We start from the raw sequence: 18,723 nt of genomic DNA on the forward strand, positions 1-18,723 counted from the left end.
GAGTCCGTGTTATTTGCCCTTTTGGCCATTCAGGGTATCCAAAAAACATTCAAATTCACATCCATACATAGGAATGGGCAATACCACCGTCTGAATTCTTGGCTTCCTGCAACACTTCTTTACAGTTGAGGATCTTTTCTTTTTGTTGAAATTAAATTAAATGTTTTTATTTTGAATAGAGAAATAAGATTATAATAGAAAATTGGGAAGGATACAGAATGGAATGGTGGATATACATAACAATTCATAGACAATTTATTAGATAAACACGAACGTTTCTCTCCTCCTCGTCATCATAATTATACAACGAACCTTACTTTAATTAGTATAACCGATCTAGTTCACCATTATATTGTGCCACTATATTATAACTTTCATCATTACTCTATATCCCGTGTTACAGAACTCATAATATGGACTATGACTGGTAATACGTCAAAATCCATTACAATAAGAAAATCCATTCGATAGTTCATATTTAAAAAGTGAGTCAAAAATCAACAGCTCTTCGAATTTCAGTTCTTTAGACATTTATGTTCAAATTTTATTCTCATTTTGCTTTAACCGCTACATTTACAGTATAATTATATAATATTTTGAATTCTTTCTTGTTTTAACTTTATCTCCTGCTTTCATAATAAACTTTCAGTTTCTCAAACTTTGAGAGCTATCTGTTTTTCAAATATGACGTTAATGTCATCACTGCAGGATACTCAACCAGTTTATGGTTCCATTCTTCTAAACATGGACAGATATTACTTTGGGATCTTTTCAAAGGAAAAATATTAGTAGAGAATCTTGTCCCCATTTAAAAGAATGTGATAACCCCATCCATTATACACAGGTAATTAAATGAGAATGAATATTTGAGTCCCAATTATTTTATCCTGCCCCAAAGAAAGGAGGGCTCACCAGGAGCTTTTTCTAAGAATTTCTTCAAATGGGTATAAAATAGAAGGAAGAAGAAGAGTTGGTTCTTATATGCCACTTTTCCCTGCCCAAAGGAGGCTCAAAGCGGCTTAGTCGCCTTCCCATTCCTCTCCCCACAACAGACACCCAAGGACCCCAAATAATTTTTAGACTTATGGAAAACATTGGGATACCTGTATGGAGATTTTACTCCCCTACAAACTTCTGCAAAACATCATGGCGTGTATTGTGAGTATTTTATCTTGCCCCAAAGAAATGAGGTCTCACAGGAAAGGAGCATTTTCTAAGAATTTCTTCAACTGTTCAAAAAACACAGGGACCAAAATTACTTTTCACTCTTAAGGAAAACATATAATATCCTGAAGGCCATCATCTAAAGCAGTTATGTTCTCAAGGGGAATTGACATTTGTAGTCAAGAGACCAAGTGTAATTCCAGGAAATCTTCTGCTACACACACATTCACGCACAGAGTAGTTACCAATCTTAAGTGAGTATATCATTAATGTAATTCCACTATACCAACTAATTTATTTAAGCTAGTAAAGGAATCCCCTGTGGCAAAAGGAAGAACAGCAGGCACAATCACGAAACATGGGAAATGCCTTGTTTAGAACCTCCATTGCCTCTGGGAATACTTTCTACAGTTGCTGCCACAACGAGAGAAAAATGGGATATTGTCCATGTGAGTACCATGAGGACCTATGACTTTGCACTGACCTGGATAGCCCATGCAAGCCCGATCCTGTCAGATCTCAGAAGGTAATCAAAGCCAACTCTGGCTAGTATTTGGATGGAGTTCCTCCAAGGAACACAGGGGGGTGGGGTCACGACACAGAGGCAGGCAATGGCAAACTAACTCTTAATATCCCTTGCCTGGTTGCCAGGAAACCCTTATATCTCCTGGCTACACTAAGCACAACATAAGAAAAATAAATAAATAAATAAATTCAACGTAAATGCTGCCTCATGACTCTCCTCAGGGCTGCCTTCATCTCACTGTTCCTGAGGGTGTAGATGAAGGGATTCACCATAGGGATCACCATGGTATACATCACAGTCGCCACCATGTCCTGAAGGCCTGGGTTTTTGACATGTGGCTTGAAGTAGACCGAGCTTGCACCCCCATAGAACAAGACCACCACAGAAATGTGGGACCCGCAGGTGGAGAAGGCTTTGCGCTTCCCGATGGCAGACGGAATCTTCATGATGGAGTAGAAGATGAAGGCGTAAGAAACAATGATGAGCACAAATGGCCCCAGGATCTCCACTATCCCTTCAGTCATCAAGACTAAATTGATGACCCGATTGTCAGAGCAAGACACGTCCAGAAGAGGATTAATATCACACATAAAATGGCGGATCTCCCCAGGGTTACAGAACTCAAGGCCAGCCATTAAAATGGTGTAAAGCAAAGAATGCATCATGGGGATGGTCCAGGACATCGTGGCCAGTTGGAGGCAGCGTTTGTGGCTCATCAAGCTAGAATAGTACATTGGACGACAAATGGCCGCATAGCGATCAATGGCCATGGAGGCCAACAAGAAGCTGCCAGCATTGCCAATGTATATATAGAAAAATATTTGTGTCAGGCAACCGCTGTACGTGATGGTCTTTTTGCGAGACAGTAAGTTCTTCAGAGCTTTAGGGATGATGGTGGTGGCAGAACCCAGGTCTGCTACTGCAAGATAGCTCAGGAAGAAGTACATGGGTGTTTGCCGGAGCTGCATGTCACAGCGGATCAGCAGGATGATGGTCATGTTCCCAAAGAGGCTGAGTAAATACATGGAGAGGAGGAGCAAGAAGAGAACCCGTTGAACTTCTGGTTGGGATGAGAAGCCATGAAGCAAGAATTCAGAGATCTGCGTTGTATTCTTTTGAGTCATTAGAGTGATGTTACTGTAGGGAACAGAAGAACAGAAGAGCCTGAGAAGAGCACTGCCAGACCAGACCAGTGGTCCATCCAGTCCAGCATCTTGTTTCTCACAATGGCCAACCGGTTGGCCTAGAGGGCCATCAAGTGTATTCCCTCCTAGCACAGTGATTCATAGTTTTTCTGCCTTAATATATGGAAGCTTTAGGATCTATTGAGGGACCAATTATCCCTGTGTCTATCTAATTCACACTTCAAGCTATCTATGCTTGTGGCCATCACAATATTCACTGGTAGGGAATTCAACAGGTTAATTCCTAATCGAATAAAAAAGTATTTCCTTTCATCCATCCTGAATCTATCTACTGTGGCCCATAAAGTACATTGGGTGTCCCTGTGCTCTAGTATTTTTTGAGGAAGAGGAAAAGTGAATTTAAAAGCACAGGCACTTGTCTGTTTTAATACTGTGAGCTATATGGATCTGAATGTGTACTTCCGACCTGCATAATATAGTGTTTCTTGAACTGGTATTTTGGGACAAACCTTGCACACCTGGTGAAGAGGTCTTTAAACTAAATCCTAAGGAGGAGCGAGACATTCAGAACCTAGTGTGACAACAAGAATTGAAGATGAGAAGATTACAAATCTACAGGGAATGGCACATAAGCAGGGAACTACTAACCTACAAGGAATTTCAAAAACCATAACCATGGGGCACACAAAGGATGGATTATGATGTCTCTACACCAATGCTCAGAGTATGGGAAACAAGCAGGAGGAAGTAGTAATCCTAATAGAGGAAGGGGACTATGACCTAATAGGAATCACAGAAACTTGGTGGGATAATACAATTGGAGTACTAGAACTGAGGGATACAAACTATTCAATGAGGACAGACAAGTAAAGAAGGGGGGAAGGTATAGCAATATAAAAAGGTAAAGGTATCCCCTGTGCAAGCACTGGGTCATGTCTGACCCCTGGGGTGACGCCCTCCAGCGTTTTCATGGCAGACTCAATACGGGGTGGTTTGCCAGTGCCTTCCCCAGTCATTACCGTTTACCCCCCAGCAAGCTGGGTACTCATTTTACCGACCTCGGAAGGATGGAAGGCTGAGTCGACCTTGAGCCAGCTGCTGGGATCGAACTCCCAGCCTCATGGGCAAAGCTTTCAAACGGATGCCTTTCCACTCTGCGCCACAAGAGGCTCTTCTAGCAATATATGTTAACAAAATATATGTTAACAAAAAACAATATATGTTAACAAGTATATTGTGGAGAAATACAGGTACCTGAACATGAACAGTTCAGTTGAGTGTATTTGGATAAACATAAAAGAAGTAGTAAATGAGAATGGTATTATTGTCGGGGTCTGCTACAGACCACCAAGCCAGTCAGAGGACTTGGATGAGATACTCCTAGACCAAACTACGCAATTCTCAATGAGGGGGGAAACAGTGGTCATGGGAGAATTCAATTACCCAGATATCTGTTAGAAGACCAATTCTGCTAAAAATACAAACTCCGGTAATTCCTTAACTTGTCTTGCTGACAGCTTCATTTCCCAGAAAGTAGATAGGGGAACCAGGGGGTCTGCTATTTTAGACTTGATTCTCATCAATAGGGAAGAACTGGTAGACGAGTTGGATGTAGTGGCCATACTTGGTAGTAGTGACTGTGTGATTTTGGAATTTACAATTGTGGGAAAGAATAAACCTTTACATAGCCGGATGTATAGACTGGACTTCAGGAAAGCAGATTTTAACAGACTTAAAGGTATGTTGGGTAGAGTCCTGTGGTCATAAAAACTTAAATAATGGGCTGGGCGTTTCTTAAAAGTGAAATACTGAAGGCTCAATCACAAACAATTCTCTTGAGAAGAAAAGATGAAAGGAGGCTTCTTTAGTTATATTTCAAGTAAGAAAAAGAGTAGGGACTCTGTAGGACCCCTGCGAGGACAACAAAGTGAAATTATAACAGGTTATGATGATGAAGAGAGGGTTGAACTGCTTAACTCCTATTTCTCCTCAGTCTTCTCTTGTGAGAGAAATAGTGCTCAATGTGGCAAAAACGTAACACAACATGGGGATGGTGGCCTAGGATCACTGCTGGAATAGTCCACAAATACCTAGTTTCTTTAAATGAAACAAAGTCTTCTGGGCCAGATGAATTGCATCCAAAGGTACTAAAAGAATTTGCAGATGTAATCTCTGAACGTCTGTCCATTATTTTTGACACTTCTTGGAGTCTAGATGAGGTGCCAGAGGATTGGAGGCGGACAAATGTTGTCCCCAACTTCAAGAAAGGGGAAAAGGAGGATCCGGGTAAGTATCGACCTGTCGACTGGACATCTGTAGCTGGCAAAATTTTGGAACAAATAATCAAACACTCGGTCTTTGAGCAACTTAGAACAGAGAGCTGTGATTTCTAAGACTCAGCACAGGTTTTGCAAGAACAAGTCATGCCAGACCAACCTTATCTCTTTTTTTGAGTAAGTGACTACCTTGCTGGATCAGGGGATTGCTGTGGACATAGTTTATCTGGATTTCAGTAAAGCTTTTGATAAAGTTCCACATGATATTCTTTTTGACAAGCTAGTAAAATGCAGTATGGATCCTAATTCTGTCAGGTGGATTGATAACTGGTTGACCAATCGTAACCAAAGGGCACTTGTTAATGGTTCAGCATCTTCTTGGAGAAGAGTCACCAGTGGAGTGCCCCAAAGATCTGTCCTGGGGCCTGTGTTGTTCAACATATTAATAAATTATTTGTATGAGGAAATAGAGGGAATAGAGGGAATACTTATTAAATTTGCAGACGATACTAAACTGGGAGGGGGAGCAAACACAACAGAAGACAGACTCAGAATACAGGATGATAATGATAAGATCAAGAAGTGGGCAAAACTGAATAAAATGAAATTCAATAGGGACAAATGTAAACTTCTGCATTTAGGTAGGAAAAACCAAATACACCAATGTAGGATGGGGGAGACTTGTCTTGGCAGTAGTATGTGCAAAAAGGATCTAGGAGTCTTAGTAGAGAATACATTGAACATGAGTCAGCAGTGTGATTCGGTGGCTAAAAAAGCAAGTGGGATTTTGGGCTGTATCAAATGGAGTATCGGGTTCAGATCACGGGAGGTGATGGTACCACTTTACTCTGCTCTGATTCAGCAGAGTCCTGTGTTCAGTTTTGAGCACCCCAGTTGAGGAGGGATATAAACAAACTGAAGTGTGTCCAGAGGAGGGCAACAAAGATGGTGAGGGGTTTGGAGACCAAGATGTATGAAGAAAGGTTGAGGGTGCTTGGTCTGTTTAGCCTAGAGAGGAGACGACTGAGAGGGGATCTGATAACCATCTTCAGGTATTGAAAAGGCTGCCATGGAGAGGATGGAGCAGAGTTGTTCTCTCTTGCCCAGGAGGGATGGGCCAGAACCAATGGGATGAAACCAATGCAAAAGAAATTCTGTCTAAACATCTGGAAGAAGTTCCTGACAGTTAGAGCGGTTCCTCAGTGGAACAGGCTTCCTCGGGAGGTGGTCTGTTCTCCATCTTTGGAGGTTTTTAAACAGAGGCTGGATAGCCATCTGACGGAGAGGCTGATTCTGTGAAGGCAAAGGCGTGGCAAGTTACAGTGGATGAGCAACAGGGTTGTGAGCGTCCTGCATAGTGCAGGGGGTTGGACTAGATGACCCTGTAGATCCCTTCCAACTGTATTATTCTATGATTCTATGATTCTTGGAAGCACATTCATTTGAAATCTTGTGCTTTTGACCTGCAGTAGACCTGCAGAGGGAATTTAACACTTTCTCTGCTGCCCGTGTTTTTCTTCAGTCCCAAAGACATATACCAGCTGTGGCTTGGGCTTCTGGATGTATATTTATATCCTCATCATGGCGAATGTGGTTGCAGATCTTCTCTCGCCTAAGTAGGCTCCCATTATGTGAATTTTTTGCAGAGAATGAATGAGGTGGCACAAGAACAGGAGAAAGCTTTGGAAATTTCCTTGATGGCAAAAGTGTACCAGTGCTAAAAATGCTCTTACTATTAGCCTTAATATAGCAGAGGTTGTGCCCATGTAGAAAATTATGACATAAAGTTCAGGACATAAATCCTTCCAGAAATATATTGCAAGAAAAAAGAAGGAAAAGAAGCTAAACCCACATCGATTCAAGTAGATCCCGTACATATAAAGGTTGTGATAAAAGGAAGAGAAATAAGCCTAATCTAAAGAGTATTCTCCCTCTCACAGATGGCGATCTTGTCTGGCATCATGTATGGGGGAATAAAAGGGCATTGTCTCTGCAGGTCTCCCCATGTGTGTGTCCATGGAAGGCCATGTTGAGAGAGGGAGAAGACAAAGCAAGTGAGAGAAAGGAGGTATCAAAGGGCAGCTCCCAGGTAAGGCTAAAAGAGGCATCCCATTCAAGGACATAACACCTATACAAACATAGAGCAATGTAGGGCCCCCAAATAGCACGGCATGCTGAGTCCCTTACCCCAACACTTACTTGCCTGATTAATGAACACAGCAAAAAATAAAAATAAAAAATTCCCTTTGCAGCAGTAGCAGAATTTACGCATCTGCTACTGAGGTTGCCAGTCTGAAGGATACGAGGTACAGAGACATCAGAAGGCAGGAAAGATGATTTTCAAGTTCCTCCTGGGAAATGCACTCTTCCTCCTGCAGATCTGAGATGTACTTGACCAGAGAGAGCACCACTGATGGTAGCACCAGCTTTTGTTCATGCCTTCGAGCCCTTGGAGTTTTGGTATCCAGGTGGGAGGATAGCTCAGCCGGGCTCCCTCTCTGGAGATTCTCTAGACGCCAATTCTGAGTCACGTCCTCAAGGGTTTAACCGTGAGCCTCTGTTTACAGCATGCCCTCCTTAGGAGATAGCACAGGATCCACATGGAATCTAACCCAACCAGAGACAGAATGGGGAGGGGGGGTAACAGAGTTCTTCCCCATCCTAATTCCCTTTCAGGTGATGCAGCTTATCATGTTGATGCCCTGCGTATAGTCAAGAACTTCTGTTAATCTTAATTTTTCAAAAATGACAAATCCATTGCACTGAGATAAAGTTTAGTGGTGACGTATCCATGCCATAAGATCTCATGATCTCAACAGGGCATACTGTGATCATGTCCTCCTTCCTGTGGAACCTATCTCAGTAGTGTGAAGATCACTTCTTATTCTGGGAGAAGTCCAGGCCCCACCTAGGACCAGGGTTACGAGGTTCACCCTGGTCGCTGGTGGGGAACAGGTGTGTTGGGTGGCCAGAATCAGGTTTGGAAATGCTTAGAGATTTAGGAATGGACCCTGAGGAGAACAGGTACCTCAGTGGGGTACAGTGTCATAAAGTCTACCCTCCAAAGCCTTTATTTTCCCTGGGAAAATTGATCTTTGTAGTCTGGAGATGAAATGTAATTCAAGAGGATACCTTCAGACTAACGATATTAATTTGTCTGGAGAAAAAGGTTCCTTGAGGGTGGACTACAAGACACTCACCCTTGCTGAAGATCCCCCTCCCCAAACCCCTCCTCTCAAGGCTGTATCCTCAAATTTCCTGGAGCTAATTTTCTGCAGGAGCTAATTTGTCTTCTCCCTCCCTTAACTTGGCCTTCCATGTTGACCCTACCTACTGGAGGTCCCTGGCCTGAGGGAAGTTTGCCTGGACTTGAACTGGGCCAGTGATTTTTCAGTCCTGGTCCCAGCCTGGTGGAATGGACTCCTGGGGGAGCTGAGGGCCATGACAGAGCTCTCAAGTTTCTGCAGGGTCTGCATGATGAAGATATTTCACCAGGTCTTTGGTGAGGCCACAGTTGTTAAGAGGTGGACTCCACCCTAGAGCAAATAACTTCAGCACAGCTCCCTTATAACTCCCCCCATGAGATTGTTAATCATCTGTACGGGGGGGGGGGGGGGGGGAGTTAGCTGATGACAACTTGGATTGTTTTATGATTTTCATGTTAGGGGGTTTATGGCGGGTTATAATGTGGGGTTTTCTTTGGTAACTTGTTAGCCACCATGAACTGGTCAACAGGAGCGGTGGGATAGAAATTAAATTATAAATAAAAATAAAATAAATAAATCTTGGCACTCTAGTGTCACTGACTCACTATATGCTGGATGGTAAAGATTCACTAAGTTCAGGAGCTGTAGCTTATTTCATATGTAAAGCTTTTTACTCTCATAATATGGCTTAATCATATTTGCTTTGTTAGGGACTACTTTTAATTTGTTTTTATGATGCCATTAAAAGTACTTTGAATTAGACCCTCAGTGGAGTCATTTTAGCTTCTTGGAGGACTTCAGGCTTGGCTTGATCTAGAATCCATGTTATTTGCCCTTTTGGTATTTAGAATCATAGAACCATAGAGTTGGAAGGGGCCATACAGGCCATCTGGTCCAACCCCCTGCTCAACTCAGGATCAGCCCTAAGCATCCTAAAGCATCCAAGAAAAGTGCGTATCCAACCTTTGCTTGAAGACTGCCAGTGAGGGGGAGCTCACCACCTCCTTAGGCAGCCTATTCCACTGCTGAACTACTCTGACTATGAAATTTTTTTTCCTGATATCTAGCCTATGTCGTTGTACTTGTAGTTTAAACCAGTGGTCCCCAACCTTTGGGCCATGGTGCTGGGCCACGGCTCCCTCTCCCCACCCCCCCCCCGCAGTAAAAAACTTCCCAGGCCGCAAGCTTGCGACCCGAGAAGCTTCTTACTGTGGGAGGGCGGGCCGCGGTGTGGGCATGGCCCGCAGGGGCACGGCCCGCGGTCTGGGCATGGCCCGCGGTGTGGGCGTGGCCCAAGGTGTGGGCGTGGCCCCTGCGGGCGCGGCCCGATGCCCTGCCGGTCCCCAGCCTCATAAAGGTTGGGGACCACTGGTTTAAACCCATTACCGCTTGTCCTTTCCTCTGCAGCCAACGGGAACAGCATCCTGCCCTCCTCCAAGTGACAACCTTTCAAATACTTAAAGGATACATGTCAGTGTATCCATAAACCATTCAAATTCACATCCATACATACCAATGGGCAATACCACTGTCTGAATTCTTGGCTTCCAGCAACACTTCTTTGCAGTTGAGGATCTTTTCTTTTTGTTGAAATTAAATGTTTTTATTTCGAAAAGAGAAATAAGAATATAACAGAAAATTCAGAGGGGTACAGAAAGGAAAGGTGGATATACATAACTATTCATAGACAATTTAATAGATATATATGAAAGTTTCTCCCCTCCTCGTATCATCATTAGCATAACTGCTCTGTTTTACAATTATATTTTGCCACTAAATCATAATTTTCATCATAACTATATATCCCATGTTGCACAACTCGTAATATGAACTATGACTAGTAATATGTCAAAATCCATTATAATAAGAAAATCCATTAGTTCATGTTTAAAAAGGGAGTTAAAAATCAAAGATTCATCAAATTTCAGTTCTTTATACATTTATGTTCAAATTTTATTCACATTTTGCTTTAACCAATTGCTATGTTTACAAGATAATTACATAATATTTAAAATCTTTCTCGTTCTCCTGCTTTCAGTTTCTCAAACGTTGAGGGTTTTTTTTCAAATATGATGTTAATGCGATCATTGCAGCATACTCCACCAGTTTATTATTCCATTCTTCTAAACTTGGACAGATGTTACGTTTGCATCTTTTCTAAGGAAAAACATTAGTAGAGAATTTTGCCCCCATTTAAAAGAATTTTATAACCCCACTGGCTCTTTACAGATAATTAAATGAGAATGAATATTTTATCCTGCCTCAATAATAGGAGTTCTCACAGGCAAGGAGTCTTTTCTAAGAACTTCTTCAACTGGGTAAAAAACACAAGGACCCAAAATACTTTTTAGTCTTAAGGAAAACATTGAGATACCTATATGGAGATTTTAATCCCATACAAACCTCTGGACAATATCATAGTGTAGTTGTCTACCTTCTGCTTCTCTGCCACGGACCTCAGCAGCAAATTCAGAACAGGCAGAGCTCCGCATGTTTTCTCATGTTTTTTCATTCTGATTCTTCAAATATTGAGGGTTAACACCACTACAGGATATTGCAGGGGAAAGGTAGAGTCACTCCAGGGTCACTCCAGATAATGTTTGTTGCAGAGGGAAAATTTAAATTGGACAAAATCAAAATGGAAATCGACTTCAGTGGAGATGGCAGGGATTGAATCGACCTGGGATTGGAATCTCCCTGCAGATTCAGCCCAGGTGTAATTCCAGGAGATCTTCTGCTACACACACAGTCATGCACAGAGTGAGTATATCATTAATGTCATTCCACTACAGTGATATACCTACTAATTTTTCTTAAGCCATCCCTATGGCAACAGGAAGAACAGCAGACACAAACATGAAACATGGGAAATGCCTTCTTTGGAAGCTCCACTGCTACTGGGAATATTTCGACTGTTGCTGCCACAATGACCGTTTATGCACTGGAGGTTTCATGCTGTGCTGCAGGCTGGAGTTTTAGTCATAGCAGGTTGCCCCACCGCTTCCTGCACCCACATGAGGGAGCATTTGGCCCGGTGCACCTCATCTGCCGCAGATTTGTACTCCTGCATGAGAGCTGGGGCAGTGAAGTTCCCAGTGCATAAACGGTCAATGAGAGCAAAATGGGATATGGTTCGTTTGAGTACTATGAGAATCTATGACTTTGCCCTGACCTGGATAGCCCAGGCAAGGCTGATCCTGTAACACCTCAGAAGCTAATCAGGGCCACCTCAGGCTAGTATTTGGATGTTCCTCCAAAGAACACTGGGGGTTCATGATACAGAGGCGGGCAACGGCAAACTCTTAACATTTCTTGCCTGGTTGCCAAGAAATCCTTGTATCTCATGGCTACACTAAGAACACCATATAAGAAAAATAAATTACAAAACCTGTGAGTTTAACAGAAATGCCGCCTCATGAATCTACTCAGGGCTGCCTTCATCTCGCTGTTCCTGAGGGTGTAGATGAACGGGTTCAGCATGGGGATCACCATGGTATACATCACTGTTGCCACCATGTCCTGAAGGCCTGGGTTCTTGGCATGTGGCTTGAAGTACACCCAGCTCACACCCCCATAGAATAAGACCACCACAGAAATGTGGGACCCGCAGGTGGAGAAGGCTTTGCGCTTCCCGATGGCAGAGGGAATCTTCATGATGGAGTAGAAGATGAAGGCATAAGAGATGATAATGAGTGCAAATGGCCCCAGGATCTCCACTACCCCCTCAGTCATCAAGACTAAATTGATGACTCGGCTGTCAGAACAAGAGACATCCAGAACAGGGTTAATGTCACAGATAAAATGGTGGATCTCCCCAGGGTTGCAGAACTCAAGGCCAGCCATTAAAATGGTGTAAAGCAAAGAATGCATCATGGGGATGGTCCAAAACACCATGGCCAGTTGGAGGCAGCGTTTGTGGCTCATGAAGCTAGAATAGTACATTGGACGACAGATGGCCGCATAGCGATCAATGGCCATGGAGGCCAGCAAGTAGCTGTCCACATTGCCAAAATAGATATAGAAAAATACTTGTGTCAGGCAACCGCTGTACGTGATGGTCTTTTTGCGAGACAGTAAGTTTCTCAGAGTTTTGGGGATGATGGTGGTGGCAAAACCCATATCAGCTACTGCAAGATAGCTCAGGAAGAAGTACATGGGTGTTTGCCGGAGCTGCATGTCACAGCGGATTAACAGGATTATGGTTATATTCCCAAGGAGGCTGAGTAAATACATGAAGAAGAAGAGCAAGAAGAGAACCCGTTGAACTTCTGGTTGGGATGAGAAGCCATGAAGCAAGAATTCAGAGATCTGTGTTGTATTCTTTTGAGTCATTAGAGTGATGTTACTGTAGGGAACAGAAGAAAAAGAAGAGCCTGAGAAGAGCCGGATCAGACCAGTGGTCCATCCAGTCCTGCATCTTGTTTCTCACAATGGCCAACTGGTTGACCTAGAGGGCCATTAAATGTATTGCCTCCTAGCACGGTGATTCAGAGTTCTTCTGCCCTAATATATGGAAGCTCTAGGATTACCTGTGCTTGTGGCCATCACTACTTTAACTGGTAGTGAATTCAACAGGTTAATTCCTAATCGAATAAAGAAGCATTTCCTTTTGTCCATCCTGAATCTATCTACTGCAGCCCATAAAGTACATTAGGTGTCCCTGTGCTCTAATATTTTTAGAGGAAGAGGAAAAGTGAATTTAAAAGCACAGGCATTTGTCTGCTTTAATACTCTGAGATATATGGGTTTGAATGTGTACTTCCGACCTGCAAAATATAGTATTTCTTGAACTGGTATTTAGGGAGAATCCTTGCACACCTGGTAAAAAGGGCTTCAAACAAAATCCAAAGAGGGAGTGAGACGTGGATTCAGAACCTAGTGTGATAGCAACAACTGAGGATGAGAAGATTGCAAATCTACAGGGAATGGCACATTAGGAGAGAACTACTAACTTACAAGGAAGTTCAAAAACCATAACCATGGGGCACACAAAGGATGGATTCTCATCAATAGGGAAGATCTGGTAGATGAGGTCGAAGAAGCGGGCACACTTAGTAGTAGCGACCATGTGATTTTGGAATTTCCTATTGTGGGAAAGAGTAAACCTTTATGTAGTCGGATGTATAGGCTGGACTTCAGGAAAGCAGATTTTAACAGACTTAAAGGTATGTTGGGTAGAGTTCTGTGGTCAGAAAGACTTAGTCCAAGTGGGCTGGGAGTTTCTTAAAAGTGAACTACTGAAGGCCTTATTACCAAGGATGAGTATAAACAAATAACCAATGATTGTAGGGAGAGTGTTAGAAAAGCTAAAGCTCAATATGAGCTTAGGCTAGCAAGAAGTGCTAAACATATCAAGAAAGGCTTCCTTAGTTATATTTCAAGTAAGAAAAAGTGATGGACAAATTGTATTTCCTTTTGTCCATCCTGAATCTATCTACTCTGGCCTATAAAGTACATTGGGTGTCTCTGTGCTCTAGTGCAGTGGTCCCCAACCCCCGGTCCGGGGACCGGTACTGGTCCATGGATCAGTCGGTACCGGGCTGTGGCTCCTCCTCGTCCTTCTCCCCAGCGGCTGCCTCGAGGGCTGTCCTGCCACTCTGCCACCGGCTCACCTTTGGTGCTCTCCAGCAGCCACCATGGCTGGGGGTCCCCCTCAGCCTGGCACTGTGCAGCTGCTACTGGCAGCGTCCCCCAGTGGGTGGTGGGAAGTCAGGGGCGCCAGCGGGAAAGCAAGTAGAGCAGGGGCTCAGGCGCCGACGTCCCTCAGCAAAAGAGTACCCCCTCCCCCGGGCCTCTGTAAAATTGTCAAGCGTTGACCGGTCCCCAGAGATAAAAAGGTTGGGGATCTCTGCACAGAAGAGTTAATTTACTCCGCAAAATTGATTTTGCTCTGCATGGTGAACTGCCTCTTCGGTGCTTTAAGCGTCCTTTAAGCGTTGTTTCTGAAAGAGGCTTTTCACTGATTCATTTCTCTCCTGCCTGCAGAGAAGTTCTTTAGTTATGCAGATTAGTGACTGCATTAGAGAAGAAAGTGGAGTTGGCAAAACTACAGGAGGCAGGGCTATGAATTATTTCATGCAGAGAGCATTGCAATGTAGATTTTCAACAGACTATATTCAATGCAGAACAACAACTGTAATATAATAAAGTGGTCTAAACTGGTTGTTTTTTAAACTGCTTTATTTGGCTCCATGCAGAATACCTCAAGGACATAACTCCTATACAAACTTAGAGCAAAGTAATACCCCCCTCCCCCAATAGCAAGGCATACTGAGTCACTCACCCCAACACTTACTTGCCTGATTAATGAGCACAGCAAAAATAAAAAAAAGATTCTGTTTGCAGCAGGAGCAAAATATACGTACCTGCCGCTGATGTTGCCAGTCTGAAGAATACAGTCTGAAGGGGTACAGAGAGATCAGAAGGCAGGAAAGGTGATTTTCATGTTCCTTCTGGAAAACACACTCTTCCTCCTGAAGATCTGGGGCGTACTTTACCGGAGAAAGCACCATTGATGGCAGCACCAGCTTTTGTTTGTGCCTTCAAGCCCTTGGAGCTTTGAGATCCAGGTGGGAGGATAGCTCAGCTGGGCTCCCTCTCTGGAGATTCTCTAGATACCAATTGTGAGACACATCCGCAAGGGTTTAACCATGAGCCTCTGTTTACAGCAAGCCCTCCTTAGAAAATAGATGTTGTCCATGGAATTGCAGCACAGGATCCACATGGAATCTACCACAACCTGGAATCTACCCCCCTGCCCCGTGAAAGCCCACTAAGGCCTGGAGAGTCCATGTTGGACCTCTTTGGGATTGGGGAGAGAGGAGGGGAGTCCCCACCAGTGCTCACCCCCAGCTGGAAAAGGCCTTGGTGGCCCTGCCCGGGGGGGGGGGGAGGCTAGTACCCGTCGTATTTTTAAAGTACAATGGGCTTTTCTGCTAGAATATCTATAAAATCGCAGACCTAATTTTGAATCAATGCTTTATGTTGGCCTGGATAAAAATTTATTACCAGCAGCCTGATCAAGAGGTTGATATAGTCATACTCCTTGTAATGAGTGAGTCTGCTCTTGTTAAGCTAATTCAGTTGAGTTGACAACTCATGTCCTCCTATAGAGTTCAAAATGCTGAATTGCTCATGAGATATATCTTACCCCGCTACTGAAGACAAAAAGGCCATCTGCAATCAGGGCACTGTACTCTGCAGAAGCCAATTTGTCTTCTCCCTCTCTCAACATGACCTTCCATGTTGAGCCAGTTTACTGGAGGCCCCTGGCCTGAGGAGGTTCACCTGGCCTTGACCCAGGCCAGGGCTTTTTCAGTCCTGGCCCCATCTGGTGCAATGAACTCCCAGGAGAACTGTTGGCTGTGATGAAGCTCTCAAGGTTCTCCAGGGCTTGCATGATGGAGATATTCCACCAGGTCTTTGGTAAGGCCAGGGTTGTTAAGATCTGGGCTCCACCTTTGAATGAATAAGTTCAGCACAGCTCCCTTATAAGCCCCCTATGAGGCTGTTGAAAAGCCTCTTGTGGCGCAGAGTGGTAAGGCAGCCGTCTGAAAGCTTTGCCCATGAGGCTGGGAGTTCAATCCCAGCAGCCGGCTCAAGGTTGACTCAGCCTTCCATCCTTCTGAGGTCGGTAAAATGAGTACCCAGCTTGCTGCTGGAGGGTGAACGGTAATGACTGGGGAAGGCACTGGCAAACCACCCCGTATTGAGTCTGCCATGAAAACGCTAGAGGGCGTCACCCCAAGGGTCAGACATGACTCGGTGCTTGCACAGGGGATACCTTTACCTTTACCTTTTATAAGGCTGTTATTCTTCTGTAGGAGCTGGGCATGAGCTGACGACAACTTGGATTGTTTTATGTTTTAGATGGGTTTTATGACTATATGGGGTTTTATGGTTATATGGGGTTTATGGTAGGTGGGGTTTTGTTTAGTAACTTGTTAGCCACCATGAACTGGTCAACAGGAGTGGTGGCATAGAAATTAAATTATAAATAAAAATGAAATAAATCTTGGCACTCTGGTGTGACACTGACTCGCTATCTGCTGGATGGTAGATTCATTAAGTTCAGCAGCTGTAGCTTATTTTATATGTAAAGCTTTTTACTCTCATAATACGGATTAATCAAAATCGCCCTGTTCGGAATTACTTCCTTTAATTTGTTTTGATGATGCCATTAAAGGTATTTTGAATTTGACCTTCAGTTTTGACCTTTAGCTTCTTGGGACGCTTCAGGCTTGGCTTGATCTGGAGTCCACGTTATTTGCCCTTTTGGCATTTCAGGGTATCCATAAAACATACAAATTCACATCCATACATAGCAATGGGCAATACCACCGTCTGAATTCTTGGCTTCCAGCAACACTTCTTTGCCGTTGAGGATCTTTTCTTCTTTTGAAATTAAATGTTTTAATTTTGAAAAGAGAAATAAGCATATAATAGAAATGCATAGGGATAGAAAGGAAAGTTGGCTATACATAACAATTCATAAACAATTTTTTAGATAAATAAAGTTTTTCCCCTCCTCCTCGTCATCATTATACAATGAACCTCATTTTAATAACATCTATTTTACAATTATACTTTGCCACTATATTGTAATTTTCATCATATATATATATATATATATATATGATGAAAATTACAATATAGTGGCAAAGTATAATTGTAAAATAGATAAGTTATTAAAGTGAGGTTCATTGGATATATATATATATATATATATTCATTGTATATCTATATCTATATCTATATCTATATCTATATCTATATCTATATCTATATCTATATCGATCGATATAGATATAGATATAGATATAGATATAGATATAGATATAGATATAGATATAGATATAGATATAGATATAGATATAGATATAGATATAGATATAGATATAGATATAGATAGATAGAGAGATAGAGAGATAGAGAGATAGAGAGATAGAGAGATAGAGAGATAGAGATAGAGATAGAGATAGAGATAGAGATAGAGATATATACACACGTTACACAACTCATAATATTATCTATGATTGGTAATATGTCAAAAGTCATTACAATATGAAAATCCATTAGATATCTCATGTTTAAAACGTGCATTAAAAATCAATGATTCATCAAATTTCAGTCCTTTATACCAGTGGTCCCCGACCTTTTTTTCACCAGGGACCAGTCAACGCATGACAATTTTACTGAGGCCAGGGGGGGTACTCTTTTGCCAAGGGACGTTGCTACTGCCATCTGAGCCCCTGCGCCACTTGCTTTCCCGCCAGTGCCCCTGACTTCCTGCCGCCCACTGGGGGGGCGCTGCCAGCAACAGCTGCGCAGTGCCATGCCGAGAGAGAGCCCCAGCCATGGCGGCCACAGGGGAGCACCAAAGGTGAGCCGGCGGCAGAGTGGCAAGGCAGCCCCCGAAGCAGTAGCCAGGGAGGAGGAGGAGGAACCGTGGCCCGGTACCGACTGAGCCACAGACCGGGACCGGTCCCCGGACCGGGGGTTAGGGACCACTGCTTTATACATTTATGGTCAAATTTTATTAACATTTTGCTTTAACCAAATGCTACATTTACAATATAACTACATAATATTTAAATTGTTTCTCATTCGAACTTTATCTCCTGCTTTCATAATAAACTTTCAGTTTCTCAAACTCTGTTTTTCAAATATGATGTTAATGTCATCATTGCAGTATACTCAGCCAGTTTATGATTCCATTCTTCATACTTGGACAGATATTACTTTTGGATCTCTCTAAGGAAAAATATTGGTAGAGAATCTTGCCCCCATTTAAAAGAATGTGATAACTCCATCCGTTCGTCACAGATAATTAAATGAGAATATATATTTTATCCTGCCCTAAAGAAAGGAGGTTTCACAGGCAAAGAACCTTTTCCAAGAATTTCTTCAACTGGGTAAAAAACACTTCTTTAACTGGGCAAAAAACACAGGGAACCAAATTACTTTTTACTCTTAAGGAAAATATTGGGATATCTATATGGAGATTTTCCTCCCCTACAAACTTCTGCACAATATCATAGTGTAGCTGTCTACATTCCAGTTCCCTCCCGCCCCCGCCACCCCCCAAAAAGTATCAAAGTCTTTTCCAAGCCTGCTTCAAAATGGATTTTTTGGGACAATCATACTCATAGTAGCTTTGAACTTTGTGGACCGAAAGAATTTGTATACCTTCCAAACTACATTGGGTGAAGATACTGGGAATACATTCTACAGTCACTGCCACAATGGCCCATTATGCACAGCCGCCGAAACGGCGATTTCGGGTCACATGGAAAACGCGGAGGGGGAAGACGCAACGCACACCGGTTACGCACGGGGCGGGGCGCGGCGGCGGCAAAACCCAGAGTAACCGATTATGCACGCGGCGATCCGGGCGCCGCTTCTGG

The 18,723-nt window shown here is 43.1% G+C and overlaps 2 protein-coding genes across 2 annotated transcripts; both read right to left on the reverse strand.

Moving 5' to 3' along the window:
- Nucleotides 1–1,878: 1,878 nt before the first annotated feature.
- On the reverse strand, nucleotides 1,879–2,816 carry LOC143831437 (olfactory receptor 1L1-like). Its single transcript, XM_077324428.1, has one exon. The coding sequence runs from the start codon at nucleotides 2,812–2,814 to the stop codon at nucleotides 1,879–1,881; it is 936 nt and encodes a 311-aa protein (XP_077180543.1). The 5' UTR covers nucleotides 2,815–2,816.
- Nucleotides 2,817–11,713: 8,897 nt separating this feature from the next.
- On the reverse strand, nucleotides 11,714–12,652 carry LOC143831243 (olfactory receptor 1L1-like). The gene has a single exon (XM_077324304.1). It carries the CDS (start codon nucleotides 12,647–12,649, stop codon nucleotides 11,714–11,716), a length of 936 nt encoding a protein of 311 aa, XP_077180419.1. The 5' UTR covers nucleotides 12,650–12,652.
- Nucleotides 12,653–18,723: the final 6,071 nt, after the last annotated feature.

Source organism: Paroedura picta, chromosome 3 (genome assembly GCF_049243985.1).
Source record: "Paroedura picta isolate Pp20150507F chromosome 3, Ppicta_v3.0, whole genome shotgun sequence".
Classification (NCBI taxonomy): domain Eukaryota; kingdom Metazoa; phylum Chordata; class Lepidosauria; order Squamata; family Gekkonidae; genus Paroedura; species Paroedura picta.

Excerpts from the sequence above, each read along its gene's own strand:
- LOC143831243 (XM_077324304.1), bottom strand. The coding sequence starts at position 12,649 with ATGACTCAAAAGAATACAACACAGATCTCTGAATTCTTGCTTCATGGC.
- LOC143831437 (XM_077324428.1), bottom strand. The coding sequence starts at position 2,814 with ATGACTCAAAAGAATACAACGCAGATCTCTGAATTCTTGCTTCATGGC.